Source organism: Cricetulus griseus (genome assembly GCF_003668045.3).
Source record: "Cricetulus griseus strain 17A/GY chromosome 1 unlocalized genomic scaffold, alternate assembly CriGri-PICRH-1.0 chr1_0, whole genome shotgun sequence".
In the NCBI taxonomy this organism is placed as follows: Eukaryota; Metazoa; Chordata; class Mammalia; order Rodentia; family Cricetidae; genus Cricetulus; species Cricetulus griseus.
Genome location: NW_023276806.1, coordinates 95,190,317 through 95,212,478, shown reverse-complemented (window position 1 = coordinate 95,212,478; position 22,162 = coordinate 95,190,317). Strand labels below are relative to the sequence as shown.

Here is a 22,162-nt window from a genome sequence, read left to right as displayed (position 1 = left end):
TTATTCATTTGTATTCTGATGAATTTAAAGATATAATTTAAAATTAAACTAGACAATTTCAATTACCTTATTAATTTGTGGTATTTAGTATATAGACACTGATAGTCTTCTGTGCATACAGAAGACATAGGTGGACACAAACTCATAGGCACAAATATACTCATATCATGTAAACATGAATTGGGCATGTGAAATAGAGATGAAATGTGAAAGACAAGAAGGGACAATCACTATATGAATAAACATGAGAACACAGAGTTAACAACTATTTCATAAACACTTTCAGAAAAACATTTGCAGTCCTACAATTTGCCACCTCTTAGAAAGTGTTAACATGTATCTTTATATGATAATTATTGGTGAAAATTACATTATCTAACTACTCAGTAATAAATTAGTATTACTTATTATTGTGTTTTTCGTATATATAGATCTTGACTTTTTTAGCTTAAGATACACTGATTTCTAATATTAATCTTATCACTAAATCTGAAAGCACTTGCTTATCAATCATCTCTCTTGTACACAAATTTTTGGTATGAGATATTTTTTAAACATCAATAACAGATATTTAATACATACAGTAAACCTACACCTTCTTTAGTTTACATATCAACACATTAATATAAAGTATACAGTATAAAGTAAAAAACCCAACACTCAAACATTCTTGTTGGTAATTAGTGAACACCTGCAATATTTTTCTGATGCTATACTTGATTTAAATTGTAAGATATATTAAATGCAATGATTCTTTATATCTATTACATTTTATTTTGATTCTTTGAACTATTTAATTGCATACATAAGAGGATAGAAAAAGGAATCAGTTGCTTCTGAATTCTTTGAATGGTTTTGTATTTAAATATAGATATATGGGCCAGGTTCTAAGTAGCTTAAATTCAGAAAATGTTTCAAGAACATTTATTTTCAAATACATGGCAAAATAAACCTTTTATACTGATGGCAGAATTATTACAGAAATAATCACAAACCTTTTGTAGTTTTCAATGAAGATCAACTTAAAAATTAAAATTAAAGTTATTTAATCTTCTATAACTATTACAATACTTTAGTAATATAATAGAATTTGAGAGTCAGAATAGACTTTTGAGAGTTAGCTTATCCATTTCATATAAAGAATGGTAAAAGCAAAAGAAAAGAGCAGATTCTCTAATGTGTGATAATTCTTCAGTGGCAGATTCTAAGCAAAGTGCTACTTACCACATGGTACCTCATCACAGTCCCAATCCTGTGGACTAACAGTTGACAGTCTTTGTGGTAAAAAAAAATGGCATTCATAAATGAGAAGTTATTGAGACCCTCCTACTGTTTTATAAACTAACAGAACTTAATATTCCTTCTACAGATAGAACACTGTGGATAAGAAGTTTGGAACATACCTGTCAAAGGAATGAAACTGCATAGGAAGAATAGCTTGAGCTTCTCTCTTCAGTGCTGGATCTGGGTATGGAATAGGCTCAGGGCCACATTCAGCAATCTCAACTGGAGCAGCCACAAGACTTTTCAGTATCTCTTTTACATTAATACCTTTGGTTTGACTAATGCTAGATATGGATGGTGCAGGTTTCAGCATTTCACTGGGATGTTCAGTTAAGCTCTCATGTGATTTCTTTACTTCAGATGACAAAGTAGATAAAAGTTCACTCATTGCATCAGGACCTGCAGCAGTCTCTAGTTCTGCCCCATCCAGGATGCTAGCCACTTGCTCCTCTCCCATTCCAGAATCCGTGGGAGGAACTGAACTTTCTAGCTGAATATCTTCACCAGGGGTTGGTGTTTCCTTCTCCTTTACAGTGTCTGGAAATGTAGCAGGTGTTTCTGTAATGAAAGAAATTGGCCAAATTGAAAGGTTTCATGTGCAGGTAAGAAATAAATGAAAGTTCTATGGGTATATCTGAACATGCACAGTACAACTCAGCCTATATACAACATCTCTATGCACCTGTTGTTTTGCTCAGCACTTATCAAAAAATCCCATTTCTTAAGAAAAAAAAAAACTGGCTGACACTCTAAAACACGACCTTAAGAGCATAACTCAACCAATTTCTTAAAGCAATCAAAAATGTTACATCAGCTTCCCATTATCCATTCATTGCTAGCTCTCAAACAACATACAAGAAAAGAATCCTGTTATTTCCTTAAAAATTATTATTGTTCTTAAAAATAAGTCATTTTAATAAAGAAATGCCCAAAATATTAAAATTAGCTAAAGACATTTATATAAATTTACACACATATAATTTTGAATTTTTTAAAATGTTAAATGTTAAGTGATTACTTCAAAAAGATATGACTATACCAAAGTGTGCTATAAGAAATTAGACTAAGTGTGCCTTTATTATCAATTATTTTAGAAACTCTTGCCTAATTTTTGTGGATAAATATTGACTTCCACTTGTAAAAACAGAATCACAAATATATATTTATCTTCATAAATGGGAATTACTCACATGTTATTAATTAAATGGTTGAAAAGAAAAATATCTTTAAAATGTCAAACCTGGTTCAGTACATAAAGGTACTTGATACCAAGTCTGATAACCTAATTTGATTCCTGGAACTCATATAACAAGAGATAAGCAACTACTGCAAGCTGTGTTCTGAACTCTACGACTACAATGTAGGAGTGTGCATGCAGATGCAGACACAGAAAAAGGCATACACACACACACACACACACACACACACACACACACAATGTGGGCATATAAATAAATAGTTATTTAAAAGGTCCAATTCCAATGACAAAAAGTTTATATGATGAAGTCTTCCAAATAGCACTGGAAAATGTACTTGATCTTAGTGTGTGTGTGTGTAACAGTCTTTAATATAAAATCTTTTTTTTTTTTTGAGAGAGAGGGTTGAGACAGGGTTTCTCTGTTTAGCCCTGGCTCACCTGGAATTCTGTAGACCAGGCTGGCCTTGAACTCAGAGACCCACATGCCTCTCCCTCCAGAATGTTGGGATTAAAGGCATATGCCACAGCCACCTATAATAACTTATCATTTTGAAGTTGAAAACCAAGTCATTAAGAGGTTCTATGTGAATTATTTACAGTATTTAAATCGTTGATGTTTGTTTCTGTACTTTAAAAGGTTTTATCAGTAAGAAATCAAACAGAAGATGGCTGCCCTGATATCAACATGCAGCTCAAGAAGCTATTGAAAAATCTGAGGGATGCTGTTTCAAAGATGCTGTCATATACACAGATCAAATCTGCTGCAAGTTTGTCCACACATTAGGGTGAACAGTCATGTAAAAGTTCCCAGTAACAGGCTCAGCTCTTTGGTTTGTGGTTAAACAGTTGCTAATCTTGTGAATGCAGAAGAATACTATGACATAAACATGACTTTATTAACTTTTCCAGATTAATTTCAGAATAAATTCACCATACTTCAAGAGGCAAAAAAACTACAGTCCCCTTTATTTTGAGTAGACATATACTGAAGGGTATACATTAAAATAGAAAATGTTAACTTTCTACTTAAACTTTGCACTGTCCAATATTCACTTAAATAGGCAAAATAAACAAATCCAATAATGTAATGTTATATTATAATTATCCCTATATTAAATAGGTTTAGTTTTGCCTATTTGTCATGTTTTCTCAAGAATTAAAAAAAAAGATTAATCTATGAATTCGGGAAAGAATATTCACTCCAACACTGAATAATCAAGATTAAACACACACTAGATGTCTTTTATACTGTTTAAAGGTTACAAATTAAAACTTATTAGTTTTAAGAATGTGATCTCAATAATACCAGGAAAAGCACTAATGAACAGGGATTAAAATTACGGCTAAAATTTAACAAAAATAAAACCTTATAAGAGAAAATTTAGACTAAAATTAAAATTATGTCTTCCTCAATCCTCCTCTTCTCACTTTTTTATTCTCATGATGGGACAGGGAGGTTGAGTTGGGGGAAGAACAGAAGAGAGCAAGATACAAGATAATATAATAGAGGAAGACATTATAAGTTTCAAAAGAAATCAGGCGCTAGGGAAATGTCTGGAGAGCTACAAAGATGACACCAACTAACAATCTAAGCAACAGAGGAGAGGCTACCTTAAATGCCCTCTCCTGATAATGAGATTGATGACTAATTCATATCCCATGGCATAGCACTCATCCAGCAGCTGGTGGAAGTAGAAGCAGACACCCACAGCTAAACCTTGAATTGAACTGAAATCCAGATGCAGAGAAGGAGGACTGATGAACAAAGGGGTCCAGACCCCCTGAATGTGGGTGTCACTGAGGAGACCTTGGAAATCTATGGGGCCTCTTGTAGTGGATCAGTTCCTATCGTTACCATAGGAATGGACTTTAGGAGCTCATCCCACATGGAGGGACACTCCCTGAACCTAGACACAAAGGGGTTGGCCTAGGCCCTATCCCAAAGAATGACAGATTTTGAAGACCCCCATGAAGGCCTCACCCTTCCTGGGGAGCAGAAAGGGTATGGGATGGGTAGGGTGTTAGTTGGGGGGGGCAGGGGAGGAGGGGAGGGAGAGGGTCCTGGGATTGACACGTAAATTAATTTTCTTGCTAATAAAAAAATAAATTAAAATTATAGCATCAGGAATAAGGAAGATATAAATCATGGTATTATTTTGGGAATATAGATTATAAGAAGAATAAAGAATGGAAATGAACCACTAACAATGCAAATAGGAAAGTGGTTCAGAAGATACAAATTCGGTTTACATCATTGGAGTCTGGAGAATTTCTGGAATACTTATGCCTGAAAACCAAGAGAATAGCCATAAATTTGGATGACATTCACATCACGGTGACAAGTTGATTTTGGAAGTTAATATGTAACTTAGGGATGCAGAGTGAGACATGAAGGTAGTTCAGACTGTTCAACTTCAGCAAAATACCAAGAGAGTACTGAACAGCACTTATGACGTTTCTGTAACATATGACAGAGAATTTAAGTGAAATGAAGGAACTTCCAAAAACAGCAAAACAACAAAGTCATCAACAGTTACTAGAATGGGTCAGTTTTATCTCACAGTTTAATCACCAAAAAATACCTGGAATATACTCCAGTCCTTGATCTAAATTTACAGATTTACAGATCTGGTCCAGAGTTTTGGCTTTACACTAATAGGATATCCAACAATATTATAGTATGCCTTGCATTAAAAGCTACACATAAATTTTAAATTTTTAAAATTTATATTAGTGCAAAAGGTTAGTATTTTTCCAGTAAACATACCAAGAAAAAATATCTTTAATTTGTGGTTCATAAACTACCTTATCCAAAGAATTTTCCACATTTATTTATTAATTTGAGTGTGTGCTCACGTGTGTATATGAGAGAGTATGGGAGAGAGGCGGGGGGGGGGGAGGAGGGAGGGAGGGAGGGAGGGAGGGAGGGAGGGACAGAGTATATGTGAATACATATTATTGACATTTCTGGAAGGTCCTTGTGACAGTTTGAATGTAATTAGTCCTCATAAGCTAATTGTGAGGGGCACTATTAAGAGGCGTGGCTTTGTTGGAGTAGGTTTGGCCTTTGTTGAAGAAACCAGGGAGGTGGGCTTGATTGAAGATCTAGGTTGAAATCCTCAACTTGATTGAAGTCAGTACCCGAAGCTCTGGTCGGAGTGTCAGTTGAAACGGAGTAAGTTGGATCCAGTGCTGTCGAAGAGGCATATATATATATATATATATATATATATATATATATATATATATATATATATATATAAACTCAAGCCATTCCCAGTGTCTCAGTCTATTTCCTGTTGCCTGTAGAATCAAGTTGTAGCTCTTTCTCCACTCCAGCTCTTTCTCCAGCACCATGTCTGGCTGTGTGCCACCAGGTCCCACCATGATAATAATGGCCATCCAATTAACTGTTTCCTCTCATAAAATTTGCTGTGACCATGGTGTAGGGAGACACTGTAGCCCCGCCTCCTAGGAGCTAGATACATGTGTGCTTGACTATGCCTGCCAGGGCATGGTCAGGGGAGGTTCAGCATGACTCGTGGGGAATTCTTAAAGGGGTGGCAGAGACGTGGAAGGCCCTCTCTCTCTGGCCTCCCTAGCCTGCTGCCTCTGGGGATTCTCTGGCTTGCCTTTGGCTGATGTTTATCTGAATAAAGGTATCTTAACCATACGGACTACAGCTCGACTTCAATCATGCTATACCTGGTGCCCTACTGACCTCGGTATGGAAGCCTGGACATGTGTTATGTTGGGGTAGGGGTTTTGCATTTGTTTCCACAGGAGAAGAAAAACTTTGGATACCATCAAAATTGATCAAGATTCGAGTTGAAAAAGATAACCCTCTCAATAAGGATGACTGACAGGTATTTACTGAGGTATATCTCATAAACTAAATCAAAGCCGCCCAAAGGAGAGGGAAGTTCTTTGTTTTTATCTTCACAGAAAAACTCACCTCCAAAAGTCAAAGGACATTGCATGGGTAGATACTTAAAGAAAAGAAGGCAGCTATAACCATCAAACAAAAGGAACGTGCCATACAGTAAACTTTACAGCTGTCTCTTAAATAACTCTATTTCTCTTCATTTCCTACTCCCTATTCAATTAAATCAATGCTAAATTTAGAGTTGGATTTGGCTTTCCTCCCCTAAAATCCAAGCATGTTGTTTAACTAAATTTTAGAGTTTCCATATTGTATCAAGAAGCCAATTGATGTAATACAGAATAAATGAAGAATTTGAGGACTATCTTTTGTCTTTTCTTGGCTCTTTCTTTCAAGGCCTACACCCTCTCATAATTGTCGTTTCCCATGGTTGCCTTTCCCAGCATATGCAAGCAAACATTTCTCTGCTAACACTTATATTTGGGTCCCACACAGCCAATGAGGACCTGCCTGTCAACAATCCCTGGATGCTCCGGAAAAGGAATTGGGCCATACCTCTTCAACAGCACTGGATCCAACTTACTCCGTTTCAACTGACACTCCGACCAGAGCTTCGGGTACTGACTTCAATCAAGTTGAGGATTTCAACCTAGATCTTCAATCAAGCAAATCCCATCTAACATAGACTGGAGATAACCCATTAGAGACTTTCACTATGCTAACATTTACTTCCCACAGGACCCCTCAAGACTACCATCGTCCCGTTTCAGCAGGAAGTAACTTGGAAGATGCTATGCCCCCTTATTGTCTATTAGGGTAGTGTAAGCCTAGTTAGGAATAGCTTTCTTATCGGTTAGAGTTGGGATTGGAAGGAAGTGTTCAAGTTGGACACCCTTTTCACATGACTTTAGGGCTTAGCTGGAATAGACATAGTTAGGATGTACAATAGCAGATTACTGTATCTTCTTGTATTTCACCTTTATGATTGTTAATTTTGGATGTTTTACACTATTAAGTTTTAATCTTCTTTGAGACTAAAGGGGGAATTGTAGGGAGACACTGTAGCCCTGCCTCCTAGGAGCTTGGTACAGGTATGCTTGACTATGCCTGCCAGTGAGTGGTCAGGGTAGATTCAGGATGACGCATGGGGAGTTCTTAAAGGGGCGGCAGAGATGTGAAAGGCCTCTCTCTCTGGCCTCCCTAGCCTGCTGCCTCTGGGCACTCTCTGGCTTGAGTTTGGCTGATGTTTATCTAAATAAAGGTATCTTAACCATACAGACTACAGCTCAACTTCAATCACACTATAGCCGTGGTGTCTCTTCACAGCAATAAAGACCCTAAGATAGTCCTGCTTGTGGGTTCTGAGATTTAAAATCTGTTCTTCACAAATTGTACCAAGTACTCAATTGTTGAGCCATCTCATCTGTCACTCTAGTTCCAAAGCTAAATGTTGTTTACACTATTTCTGTCCTATCTGGTCAGATAAACAATAAACATTAAAAATCTCTAACTTAGAAGATACTTAGAACTCAGTATGTGTTGATTTCCAAGTTATGATGAAAATTTATGAATTTTAATTAAATAGCTCACCAAAATAAATAGCACACCAATAAAACATCTTAACTTACCGTTTGAATGATTTTAAAATGGGGTAACAATTTTGAAATTTTAATAAAAATTATACATATGTATTTTAAAGCACACCCTGTGATCATGTTACATAGATGTGAAAATGAATGCACAAAGAAAACACTGTAAGAGTAATTGATAAATCATCAACAACAATGAAAAAAGAAAAACCTGATTACTAGCCAAAACCCCCACCTTAATTTCTTATTGTACTCTAACACCCATCACAGAACTTATTCTCAGTTGACACTACAGTGCAGCTTCCACAAAAATTCTATTTTTAGAATGCTTTCTTATGTAGTATGAGGATTTAATACAAAGACTTTATAATAGAAAGTTAGGGTGTCTGTATAGTTATAGTAACAACAGTAGCATCTGAGTTTTCAATAGCTCTGATAAGCTTTTGTAGCAACAGGCCAACCACCACACAAAGCTGAAACGTTACTAGACTGAGTGAGCCGAGCCTTCTCAGAAACAGGCAGTTGGATGCCAGATGCCTTTTAGTGTTTTTCACTGAATGTAATGAATTCATCTAATATGTATTGAAAAAATGAGGTTAATTCCAACAAGTATCATGAGATTTACAAGTTTACCTCATTCACATTCCTTTCCTCAAAATTCCTATTACATGGTGATCTCAGTATGTTTGACTTGTTAAAGAGCTGAATTTGCTGTCTTCCTGATTTTCTATAGGAGTAGTAACTAAAACATCAGCATAGCACTGAAAACTAGCTTAGGCATCTACTTCTTTAAATATCAAACAAATTAAACACCTGGGCCTAAAATGGAATATAAAAGTCTTAAACTTGTACATTAGCTACATTACATAAGATTAACTTATATAAAAATCATTTTTAACTCCCAGACTGATTTTTAAATCAATGTAAACATTTGTTTTATATACACTAAATAAAGTGAGACTGCAAAGCAGAATAATTATTCATAATTGTTTCCTCTAATAGTTATGAAAAGAATACAGCCTTGGGAATCTAATTTATTAATAAACAATACAATAGACAAATGATGATACAATCACAAATTTAGAAAACCTGTCACTGTTGTGACTACATTGCCTAGGCATGGGTCACACTGATTTTATCCTACTTATAGTGTACTAAACATTTTATACAGGTAATTATTTCTTCCAAACTCTTTCATAGTCTTTGGGGTGGTGTTGTTTGTTTTTACTTTGTTGTTGTTTCTGTTTTTCAAGACAGGGTTTCTCTGTGTAGTCCTTGTTGTGCTGGAACTCACTATGTAGACTAGGCTGGCCTCCAAATCAGAGATCCGCCTGCCTCTGCCTCCTGAGTGCCGGGATTAGAGGTGAAGGTATGCACCACCATGCCCAGCTCATAGATTTGTTTGTTTTGTTTTAAGCTGCTCCTTTCTTTACTCTTTTGCAAGACTTTCAGTATATGCACATTGGTTTACTTAATGATATTTGAAGTCAGTGAGACATCACTTGATCTGGACAGTCACAAGTGGCCTAACTTCAAATACACTAATCCTTTTTAGCTGTCAGCTCAAACTTCCTCTACTGAAGTTCTCATTCCAGTTGCCTTTAATAAAGTTTTATTTCTGAATCTCTCAACCCTTCAATACAACATGTTACCATATTATCCTCATATTTTCAATTCTTCAGAAGACATTCTTTTTAATTATTTGCACACAACCATATTGCTTATTTAAAACATATGTCTAATATCTGGGCTTTGTGAGCAGCATTTTCTGTCAACTATTTTTCTCACTGTATTGACAACTCATTTTGGTTCTTTGTCTTGGAGTTTTTAATTAAAAACTACACATTTCAAATAGCACAGAGACCTGGAAAATCCAACCCCTTCCATCTAGTCTGTTATTCTATTTATTGGCTTTTAAAATTAATTTTGTAAAATGTGTTTTTTATCATTTATAGTCAAAAATATTTCTGCTCAGTCATGCTAGTGGTCACCTAATGCTTTCAGTCATTGCTTTAAATGTTCTGAACCCCTAAATCACCCACTGTTCTGTAAGGCTCTGGCTGTGTGCCTGACCAGTCTGCCTGCACTAAGTGTGTAATGCATGAAGGTCAGCAAGGGAAAAGCTGGGAGCTTCCTAGGTCTTTCTGAGACAGGTTTATGGATCTCATTCCTAGATGTTCTTTTTAAGATGTTAGGTGATTGTGCTGTTATTGTTGCTATTACAATTGTAGCTTTAGATAGTAACAATGCAAATGGAATTGCTGATGACGTTTCCAATGAAAGTCTGGTAAACACCTAGCCTATGAAGAAAGTAAAATAATGACAGGTTCTATGAATGGAGATTTTTCAGGTTCTTCTGAGCAGCCCATAATCTTAAGTGCTCTAAGAACTACAAAACTTTCCTAGCCCCTCTACAGTGGCTACCTGTAGCTGGTTTGCTCAATCTCAACCAACCACCGCAGTTGCTTGACCTCTGCTTCCCAGACAGCAAAAGTGTAAAATAAAATGTTATTCAGTTTCCTTTCTCATAAGAACCACACAGATTTTTCTCTTTGGGTTGTTTTTATGTCTTTTATTAAAGTTTTTAGGATACTAAGGAAGTTGATTTTACACTTTTCTGCCAGTGCTCCCACAGCCTCTTCTGGAGAAGCAGTGTGTAGGAGAAGCTGTAGCCAGGCCTACTTAGGGGCTGGCTACAGGTGTGCCTGACCATGCTTGGGAGGGCGTGGTCAGGGTGACATAGAGCAAGACTGCATTTTCCCCTTCTCGGTTTCACTTTGGTAATCGCTGGACAGACTGGGGCCACACTGGCTGGCTAGGTCGCTCTGTAAGTAAAGCTTTTCCCTATTAAATACCCTTGTATTTCTATCTGACTCCGTATTGGTAATTTCCCACTATATCTGGTGTCAGAAGTGGGATATTGGAAATCTACACCCCATTTGGGACAGGCTATGGGTTCCACGGGGCCACGGCCTAGGCCCGGAAAGCGCCCTCTCTCCACAGGTGCTCCCAGCTAGCACCCGACCCGCTGCAGCTGAGCTGCTCAGAACCATCTACCCAGCTTGGAGACAGTTTCTAGCTGCCTAGAGGTGTGTAGGCCTCGGCTTTCAATGGAGGCTTTCCCGGCTGCTGCTGCAGTAAAGCCTCATCTGTTTCAATAGTTGCAGCCTCAGACAGTATACTCTCTAAGATAAGCACAGCTGCTTTTGTGACCACTCTCCATCGCTGACCGACTGCTGCCAAGCGCCTCGGACTAACTGAACGCCTGTGCTACTTGATGGTCAAATATAGTTACTGCATATGGAGTAGAAATAAGGTAAAATTATGGCAGAATATTTATCATTTACTAAAATTGGTAATATTTTTGCCTATTACGTGAATTCACTGTTTGAGGAGGATGCTAATCTGCCAATTACCAGCCTATATACCATAATGGCAGTTAGCCTACTGGTACAAATAATATTACTAGCCAGAGGACTTAGGAACAGGGACAGAGATAACCTCACCACCTGCTTGCAGGAAATAACAGCTTTACAAAATGAGGTTTTGGAGAACAGATTAGGTCAGACCATAATTGTGCAGCAAGTGGAACAGAAACTGGATGATAAGCTTGGCCCTGTGTCCAATACGATAAAGACAGAGCTGTCTGATGAGATGCAGCATATTTATGATAAGATAAACACAGAGAGATCCTCCAGGTCTGAGGCCTTAGAGGCTAGGCTGTCGGAAGACCATGAGGAACTAATAGTCCATAAATATTTAGAATCTTAGTATTACTATAAAATACTAAGGTTTTTGTCATTTGCATGTTATTTTCTGATCAAAATTTGGGTAAATTGTGGGCACAGATTGGTGCTTTATGACTTTAGCATAGTGTAAAATGGCAATAAATAGGGTAATGAGAATTATGAACAAAATAGTACAATAGTACAATTAATCATATAAAATGAATACTGTTGGAAAAGTTTTACATGTCAAAATTTTCAAAGAAATTGGAATAGGTTTAATATCCTCAGCTACTTCCAGATCATTTGACCTGAATAGAGCTTGTGTTGTGGGGTGTACATTCAAGATCTGGGTGTTGAATAGCAGGCAGAATATTATAATAAACCATAGTGATGTCAGTCAGGATGACTGGATCAGCATAATTGAAAAAGTTCATTGTCCATACTTACTGGGAAAAAAGAAACCTTGATAATGTGACTACCTGATGTTGTATTAAGCTATGGTGTCTGGAATGGGAAATTCTCTAAAGCTACAACAGTGCAAAATGATAGAACCATCTAGTGGGAAAGACATCATAGTCTCCTGACATCCAGCCGCATCTATCTTTTAGTGAATTATTCTATGCAACAAATGACTCCTTAAAATCCATTGTTACTTGTTCCCATTTCTCCTAAGGTGGTGTTTGCAGATGGCTCTGCTCTAGGGTGTACTTTTTTACATCAGTTTCAGATTAAATACCTGCCATGTAGAATAAACTATAGTGGGAAGTAGAAGTGTCAATTCTTGAAATGACATATGAGTTTTCATTACATTTCATCTAAGCTCATGCTCAAATGAAAATACTTCCATACATAAATATCAAAGACTATTTCCTCCCAGTGGGTGTGTGGAAGTACAGAACAACTTATTACAAGAATGAAGAGTACAATTCCTTACAGACTTGACCGTGAACTTTACGAGTTCTGAGATGAAGTGTGAAGAAAATTCACATGTCAACTTAGGGTTCTAAGTCCACAGATTTAAGATGAGAAAGGTGGTTCCTGGGTTGTGTTGGTACTCTATCACAGTCATGTAAACTATAATGATAGTAGCAATGTAATAATAGTGTTGACTAGAGTATATAGCTTTCTTCTTTCATGCTCTCCTCTGTCTTTCTTTGCATGATATTCAAGTCTTCACTCCTTAACAATGCTCCAATCAAACAGTAATATGTACATATCTAAAGAAACAGTTATAGAGCAGTCATTTGGTGAAAGATCTTTCATAGAATAGATTATACTATAGAATGCTTATCATAAACACTCCTAACAAATGTAATAATTGAGTTATTACAATTTTATAATAACTTACTGTAATAATTGTATAGATACTTAACAACTATGATTTCCTATCACTTAGTCACTAATGACATGAGAAATCTATATTTCAAGTGGAAGCTCATGTTTTATTATCATAGATGTCAATTATTATGATAATTTTTATGATGTCAAAATTCATTTACTTAACTTCACATATAACTGAATAATATATACATCTTAAAAATTCATTCTAATTTCTGTATAATTAAGAGAAAACTGACGTGTCCTTCTATGATTTCAACATTTTTAGTACAAATTTATTTAAAATGTGCCCCTGAGATCAAACTTTCTTTAAGTGAAGTGAAAAGTATTCATGGGAACTATTTTGTAATAATTGTGTTTCTACAGTCTAATATAAAGAATAGACCTCAAAGTGGGATGGAGACAATTGTCTTCCACTTGTTCTTTGGCTTCTTTTTAAAGTCTGACTTGGAGCTGAACTCTGTGATTCCAAATTTTCCAATTCCTTAGAAAATTACTCAGCCCTGTTTTAGGAACTTGAAGTCAAGATGCATCAGCTAACTGTACTGTTTTTGCTTCTGTTAAACTGCTGACTCGCTCTACTTGTCCATGCAGATACCAATGAGGATTTGTTTTATTTAGTATTAGATACTCTTTGCAGAAAGAGCTGGGGATACGTTGTGATAACTATTTTTCTCCAGGCAATTGCCAGCTGGCTTAATAAAGACTCTGAAATTTGGAGTCTGATCTTGTTAAGCGGTCTTTGAGTCTTTGCCCCACAACTAAAGGAATAGAAAAGTTGCAAGAATAAAAGCAAAAAATTGAAGATATAAATGCATTATGATGGGGAAAATAAAGTTTAAATTATAGGGAAAATCTTTTTAACACTAAAAACCTCATTTTTCATAATTTTGAATGTTAAACATAAATTATTTCTATAAGATCATATTTTCAAAATGTAAAAAAAAATGATATTGAGAAAGTATGTTTTCTGTGAGGTATGCTTTGTGTATAAACCCATTGTTCATGTGACTTTTCCTTGTATTTCCTACCTCAATATTATTTTGAAAAACTGTTTTAGAGCTGTCCCAAGATATTTCAAAAGGATAAATGTTAAGAAAGTGAGAGTAGTTGAATGGCTTTGTATTTCAAATGGCAAAGACAGAGGTTATGGACTAGATCAATCAGTAGAAACTAATACTTGAGTCATTTGTTCATAATTGAATCATTATTTTAACCAATCATATCACTGGATAGTTCTAGTAAAGACTGTGCCAGTTTCCACTCCTGTCTACATGTCAGCATTGCATGTATTATTTATTATCTGACTATATTTTTGCTATATTAAGAAAATAGGTCAAATATATGATGTCTACAGAAATATTTTCAGCTATTCCAAATGTCAACTAGCTCTTCAAAAATTCTCTTTGTGCTCATATTGAATACTTTTTTCTGTGAAAAATGAGTCATAAAATTTCTAAAAAAAAATGGCTGAAGTAAAGACATTAAGAGAAAAATTGTCTAAAGAGAATTTCTATGAATCTTTTGAAGCTTAACAGTGACTGATATTGGCCTCTCAATATATTCCAGAGACCTTCAAGTGACTGTTTACATAACTTTATTTCTATAATTCAGAAAATGTTTCTTATAGTCCCTTCAAGAAAACCTAAGTAGTATCTCCTTTCCAGATCTGGTTTCAGAGTTAATTTCCTTATATAGTACCACAGAGCAGCAATGGTCAAATGAATTACCTTCCTAGGTGTTCACAGCAGGAAAATTTGTGTTCTTTTGTTCAGTATGTGTATACTACTGGATATTTGAATGCTCTATTAGATACTTCAGAGAAACAGCCAGTAGGAGGTTTGAATGTAAGTGGTCATGTACATCCCACTCACCCACACACAGGATTGTCAACGGACTGACACAGTTGTTCTCAACCTTCCTAGTGCTGAAGGTCTTTTATATAGATCTTCATGTTTGAGTGACCACGAACCATACAATTATTTTTGTTACTTATTCATAAATGTAATCTTGTTACTTTTATGAATTGTAATGTAAATATTTTTGTTTTCTGAGGGTATTTGGCACTCCCTGTAAATAGGTCTTTCAACCTCCAAAGGGGTCATGACCCACAGGTTGAGAATTGCTAGACTTAAAGATTTTTGGCCTAACATTCTATTCTTCTCAGAAACAACATACACGCATGATTTTATTTAAATGAAGTTTCCATTCATTAGTAATGTATTCTGTAAGCAGAGCAAATTATTCAATGATACTCTTATATGTAAAAGCTAGGTAAAAAAAATACTCAGTTAGCATCTGTTGTTCTTTTCTAACATTAACTGTATGGTGAAAAATTCTAAAAGTAGTACAGAAAATGCATACAACTTGACTAAGTGGATAACACTTGCTTCCAACACAGGAAGCAGCAATGCCAGGAAATGAGTAAGAGTCTAATGGAGAGTGATCTATAATGTAGACTGGAACTAAGCAAGAAGGTAGTAGAGATGCAATAAATAAAGAAAAACTTGGTTAAATAGAATAGATTAGTACAACATTTCTAACTTAGACACTGATACTTAGAAGAAGAAAACTTTTAGTTATATCACCCTCACTGGCCCCCAATACCAGGATAAAGTCTCAGTTGTAACTTTGATGTAGTTCTACATTTTTTCAGTGTATTTTCACACAATTGGAGAGATTCCTTGAATTCATGTGTGTACATTGCTTTAGCAATGAAATAAACAGCTTAACCTTCCTTAATGCACATAACTTAATTTGCTATATCTTGTTGCCCTCTTGAGACTGGCATCATTGTTATATCTTGCTCTGCTTTAGGGTCCATTAAGCCATGTATCTCCCCAAGCATGGGACCCTAAAATAGCCCAACATAGTCATACAAAAAGCTGTAAACTTGAATATGTGGCTACATCTAGCCTTTCAAGTATGCTAATATATTCATACACCACAAGAAACAGGAGTTTCAGCATAGCCAGGAGGACTGCATTCATAGCAAGAAGAGCTTATCTTATCACCTCCATGTACTTAAGAATTTATCTAGTGAACCTACCTGACACTTAGAAAACTATGCCTAAAAATATCTGCTGTTTCCCATACAAAGCCCAAAGATGTATACTTATGTGGCCCATGCACTTAATGCTTCAGTTTCCCTTACCATAGTACCCATTGTCATTGACACTTGCCTCTCTGAAGAAAGGACACAGGTTTTCCAAGTCCTATACCCATAAACTGTTGTTTTTACAGTGCTATACTACCATTGTGGCAACTTGAGAAAGTCATCTCATTGGCTTGTTCATTATACTATTCTGAATATCACAGCCACCACTTAACTTTACTAAACCTGAGGACAAATTTCTCTGAGTTTTGTCTTACTGCATTCACTCCAACTACAGTCACACTTCAAGACAAACCTCTGAATAGTTGGCAGTTCCAGCAGCACACTTGATATCTACAATGTCACAAACATCATTGGTAGTTATTTCTTCAGTTCCTAAGAAAAAATTCCTCTGTAAACTATGCCTTTAATATGATGCCTATACCTACAAGCATCTGCATTCACTACAGTTTGCTCTATGTCCTGTCTCCCTTGTGGATCATATTCATTAATAAGGGAGATAACTACTTCACAAATGGTTGCAGTCAGACTACCGTTTCATTCAGAGTCTATTAATATTGGTTAGAGCTGAAGAAATCACATTGGATAAGAAGAAACTTTTGGAGGGGAATCTGTAGCCACGCCTGCTTAGGGGCCAGCTATAGGTCTGCCTGACCACACTTGCGAGGGCATGGTCAGGGTGACATAGAATAAGAGTTTCAGGTGGCTGGTTTTTACTTTCAGTTTTCCTTTTTGGCTTGCTGTACAGACTGCTGCCACGCTGGCTGGCTAGGTCACTCTGTAAGTAAGGCTTTTCCCTATTAAATACCCTTGTATTTCTACCTGACTCCGTATTGGTAATTTTCCACTTTATCTGGTGTCAAGAGAGGTACCTTGGCCCCATTTGGGACAACTTGCTGGTTGCCCCCCTGCTCCCTGATGGCAGACTAGGCATGAAAAGCGCCCTCTCTCCACAGGTGCTTCTGGCTAGCAGCCAACCCGCTGCACCACACAAGAGCATTCCTGCTGCCACTGAGCTACTCAGAACCATCTACCCAGCTTGGGGACAGTTTCTAGCTGCCTAGAGTTGAGTAGGCCTTGGCTTTCAGCAGCAGCTTTCCCTGTCCACATGTTTTTCATTGGTTGCAGCCACAATGCCATATAATCTCTATGATAAGCGCAGCCACTTTGTGACCTTTCTCCACGGCTACCACCATCTTGCCTGACCCACTGGCTGCCAAACGCAGCACCGAATGGCTGAATGCCTGTTCCACCTACTGGTCAAAGATAGTTACTGCATCTGGAGTAGAAATCAGGTAAAATTATGGCGGAATATTTATCATTTGCTAAAATTGGTAATATTTTTGCTTATTATGTGAATTCAATGTATGAAGAGGATGCTAATTTGCCAATTACTGGTCTATATGCCATAATGGCAGTTAGCTTGCTGGTACAAATAATATTGCAAGCCACAGGACTCAGGAATAGGGATAAGGATAACCTCACCACTTACGGGAAATAACAGCTTTACGCAATGAGGTTTAGGAGAACAGATTAGGTCAGACCACAATTGTGCAGCAAGTGGAACGGAAATTGGATGATAAGCTTGGCTCTGTGTCCAATACACTAAAGACACAGCTGTCTGTTACCCAAGATGAGATGCAGCATATTTATGATAAGATAAACACAGAGAGATCCTCCATATCTGAGGCCTTAGAGGCTAGGCTGTCAGAAGACCGTGACAAGCTAAAGAATATCTGTAGCCAGCTAGATATTCAGATAGGCAATGTTACCCAGAAACTAGATGCAAAGGTGCAAAATACTCAGGATAGGGTTGAAGAACTGGACAATGCCATTCAATCAATTACTGAAGCATCCAAGGTAGCAGATCACAAATTTGAGTCTAGATTTGAATGTTTGGAAGAAAATTTACAGTACAGGGCTGACAGATTACATAGGTCCATTGCTGAGGACTCAAAATCGGCAAATCATGACCTCAAATCTAGACTCCAATATCTAGAAGGCAGTTTCCATACCATCCAGATGCTGCCTAAAGCCGACCTTATTAAAGACCTAGAAAAACATGTAGAGGAGAAGTTAGAGCAATTTACAGATTCACTAACATTCTTGGAATCTTTTATGATTAAGAAGATTGAAACTTTTCATAAGGATGTCATTACTAGGCTTAAAGATCATTGGGATGCCTCAGAAGCAGAATCACTCCAATCTGAGGCACCTACTCCACCCAGGTATCATGACTATTCCTCTAAGGTTGGTACTCATACACCATTAGTAAACCCAGTTACCATGATAGAAAAGCCATTTTCTAAGAAACACCATCATGGACAAATGTCTTATTAATGGCAAGCTATAGAGCTGAAGGATCTTAAGAATATAAAATAATCACTTGTCTCATATGGTCTCCATAGCCCATACGTAAAACAGCTATTACATTCATGGGCAACCTTTAACAGGGTGACACCCACAGATTGGGAATGAGTGGTAGCAGCTGCACTTGAGAAATCATGCCAAATCCAGTGGAAGGCATTGGTGAGGGAAGAGGCAAAGCTCCTTGAGTGTCAGGGCATGAAGGAAGGTTTTGAAGCCCCTCTAGATAAGATTCTTGGTGAGTGTATTTATGCTAACCCACAGGCTCAGGCTGAATATGATGGCAATATACTGTCCCTATGCATGAAAGCAGCATTAAATGCCTGGGATAAGGTTCGTGAGCCAGGAGAATGCCTAGAAGCTTATACCAGAATAGAACAGGAACCTACAGAAAAGTTCCAGGACTTCTTACAAAGGTTAACTAGGTCAGTAGAATTACAGGTAACAGATCCAGAAACAAGACAATTATCAATAAAATAGCTTATGAAAATGCAAACCCAATATGCCAGAGAATACTTTTGCCTTTATAGATCAGATCAGCTCCTCTAGAAGAATGTGTTTTGCATGCAGCCAACATTGACTATCATGTGCAAGACACTGGAGGTTGGTAGGAGAAGCCATCTTGAAAGGTTTAAAAAGGCAACAGGAAATTAAAAATTCTAGAGTTGAGGAAGTAATGGCTTGGCAAGGAGAAGCACATTACAGAGGTCAACATAGGTACCAAAAGGCTAGAGGATACTACTACTATGAACCAGACCTTGGATAGGAAGAGCCTTCCCCTGAAGAACACGAAGGGGCCAGGAACCTAGATGTTTCAAGTGTGGCAAAATGGGACATACTAAGAGAAATTGTAGAGAAACGAATTCTAACAATGCCTCCTGTGAAGGCCACTGCCTTCTGGATTGTATAGAAGATGTGGTAAGGGAAGACACTGAACCAATGAATGTAGATCGACCAGGGATTTGCAAGGAAACCCGTTAAGGCCAGGAAGCCCCAAGGGGGGGGCTCAAGAAGGCCACACCTCGAGAAAGGTCTTGTCATTCCCAGTAGCAGTGGGAGACAATCTCTCACAGGACCAATAGATAGTTCTTTGCCTATTTTGAAAAATGATACTGCTCTCGATGGTAGTTTGAATAGTGATGAAGATTAAGTGTGAATGGACAAAATGAGAAAATCATGTTTTGGCACACTTCTATTAATGATAAAAGGCCTCAGTTGAAAGTGAAAATTAATAATAAAGTTATTTCTGGCTTAGTAGACACTGGGGCGGATGTAACTATTATTACTCAAAAGTCTTGGCCTCAGAAATGGCCTCTTAGAGAGGCAAATGTACAATTTTTAGGAATTGGAACTCTATCTAGAGTTCGACAGAGTGTTAACTCGGTGGTCTGCATTGGACCAAAAGGACAGAAAGGGATACTGAAACCATACGTGGCAGATATAGCTATAAATCTCTGGGGTCGTTATCTCTTACAGCAATGGAATACTCAGATTAATATTCCTCCAATGTCAGATATAAATTATCTACAATCTTTAGATAATAGGAAAGATCTGGTAAGGTGCTATGGAAAATGTTTACCAACCATCCATGCTGTACAGAAACTAGGTACAAATGATGGACCTTCAGAGTTGCCAAAGGCCCTGCCATTGAAGTGGCTTACAGATGAACCAGTTTGGGTAGGACAATGGCCTATGACCTCCGAGAAGCTAGAGGCTTTAGAAAAGTTAGTACAGGAACAGCTAGATGCTGGACATATAGAGGAATCTACCAGTTCTTGGAATTCTCCTGTATTTGTTGTCAAAAAGAAGTCGGGTAAGTGGAGAATGCTGACAGACCTGAGAGCCATAAATAAGGTATTTCAACCAATGGGATCTCTGCAACCTGGAATGCCATTACCTTCCTTAATACCTAAAGAATGGCCTATCATAGTCATTGATCTAAAAGACTGTTTCTTCACAATACCGTTACAGGAAAATGATAGAGAAAAATTTGCATTTACTGTACCAACTCTTAATAATTCACAGCCAGTTAGGAGATATCAGTGGAGGGTTTTGCCACAAGGAATGCTAAATACTACTACTTTGTGTCAGCACTTTGTACAGCAACCTTTGGAAATAATTTGTAAGAAATTTTCACAATCTCTTGTTTATCATTACATAGATGACATTCTTATATCAGATTCCAATAAAGAAACTTTGGAACGTATGTTTGAAATGGTGAAGGAAGTTCTGCCTCATTGGAGGTTACAGATTGCCCAAGAAAAGATACAAAGAGGAGATTCTATTAACTATTTAGGTTACAAGATAGACTTACAAAGAATCAGACCTCAAAATGTACAAATTAGGAGAGATCGATATCAAACTCTTAATTCTCTTCAGAAATTATTAGGGGAAATTTCTCAATTACAGACAATTATTGGTGTAGAAGGACATGACTTAAAGCATTTAAAAATGGCCCTTAAAGGTGGTAAGGACCTAAACAGTCCTAGAATATTATCTGCTGAGGCAGAAAAAGAGTTACAACGTAGATTGGATGAACCTTGATTTAGACTGTATTCTGGTTATCTTGCCATCCAGAGAATACCCTTCTGGAATTCTGATGCAAAGGGAAGACACTATATTGGAATGGATATTTCTGCCACATAAACAGAATAAAAAGTTAAAGACATATATAGAAAAGATTTCTGATTTGATTTTAAAGGGTAAATTAAGACTTCGTCAGCTGACTGGAAAAGATCCAGCAGAAATTATAGTACCTTTAACTAATGAAGAAATTTCCTCCTTACGGAAGGATAATGAATATTGGCAAATAGCTCTTACTGACTTTTGGGAACAATTAGCAACTACTATCCCAAAACTGACAGAATTAAATTCATAAAAAAGACAGTCTGGATTCTTCCACGTATTGTAAGACAAACTCCCATTTCTGGAGTTCTTACCTTCTACACTGATGCCAACAAATCAGGTAAGGCAGGTTATAAAGCAGGTGAGATAAGTAAAGTAGTTCAAAGTCCATATACATCTGTACAGAAGGCAAAATTATATACAATTCTCATGGTACTTCTGGATTTTACAAAACCTCTTAATATAGTTACTGATTCTCAATATGCAGAGAGAGTCCTGTTAGACATTGAGACTACAGAATTTGTTCCTGATAATACAGAATTAACTTCGCTGTTTTTACAATTACAGAAAACTATCAAAAACAGAAGTAATCCTATATACATTACACATATCAGATCCCAAACGGGTCTGCCAGGCCCACTAGCACAAGGCAATGATGAGATTGATTGTTTATTAATTGGAAGTGTGCTAGAAGCCTCAGAATTTCATAAGAAGCATCATGTAAATAGCAAAGGTTTGAAAAAGGACTTCTCCATCACTTGGCAACAAGCCAAGGAGATAGTGAAAAACTGTCCTACTTGTTCCTTTTATAATCAACCTCTATTGCCAGCAGGTTGTAATCCTAAGGGCATTCAGAGAAATGAGGTTGGCAGATGGATGTCTTTCACTTTACAGAGTTTAGAAATTTGAAATATGTGCATCATATTATAGACACACTCTCAGGGTTCCAATGGGCTACTGCTCTTAACTCTGAAAAAGCTGATTCTGTTATTACACACCTGCTAGAGGTGATGGCAGTTATGGGTATACCTACAC

General features: G+C 37.0%; 1 protein-coding gene across 8 annotated transcripts in view; it reads right to left on the bottom strand.

Moving 5' to 3' along the window:
* Nbea (neurobeachin) overlaps positions 1-22,162 on the bottom strand; it is a 525,226-nt gene that overhangs the window by 327,684 nt on the left and 175,380 nt on the right. For all 8 annotated transcript variants that reach the window (XM_035451902.1, XM_035451904.1, XM_035451906.1 and 5 more), the window contains one exon: positions 1,404-1,842. In XM_035451902.1, the coding sequence (XP_035307793.1) occupies positions 1,404-1,842 (439 nt within the window). The remainder of the gene's footprint in view (positions 1-1,403; positions 1,843-22,162) is intronic.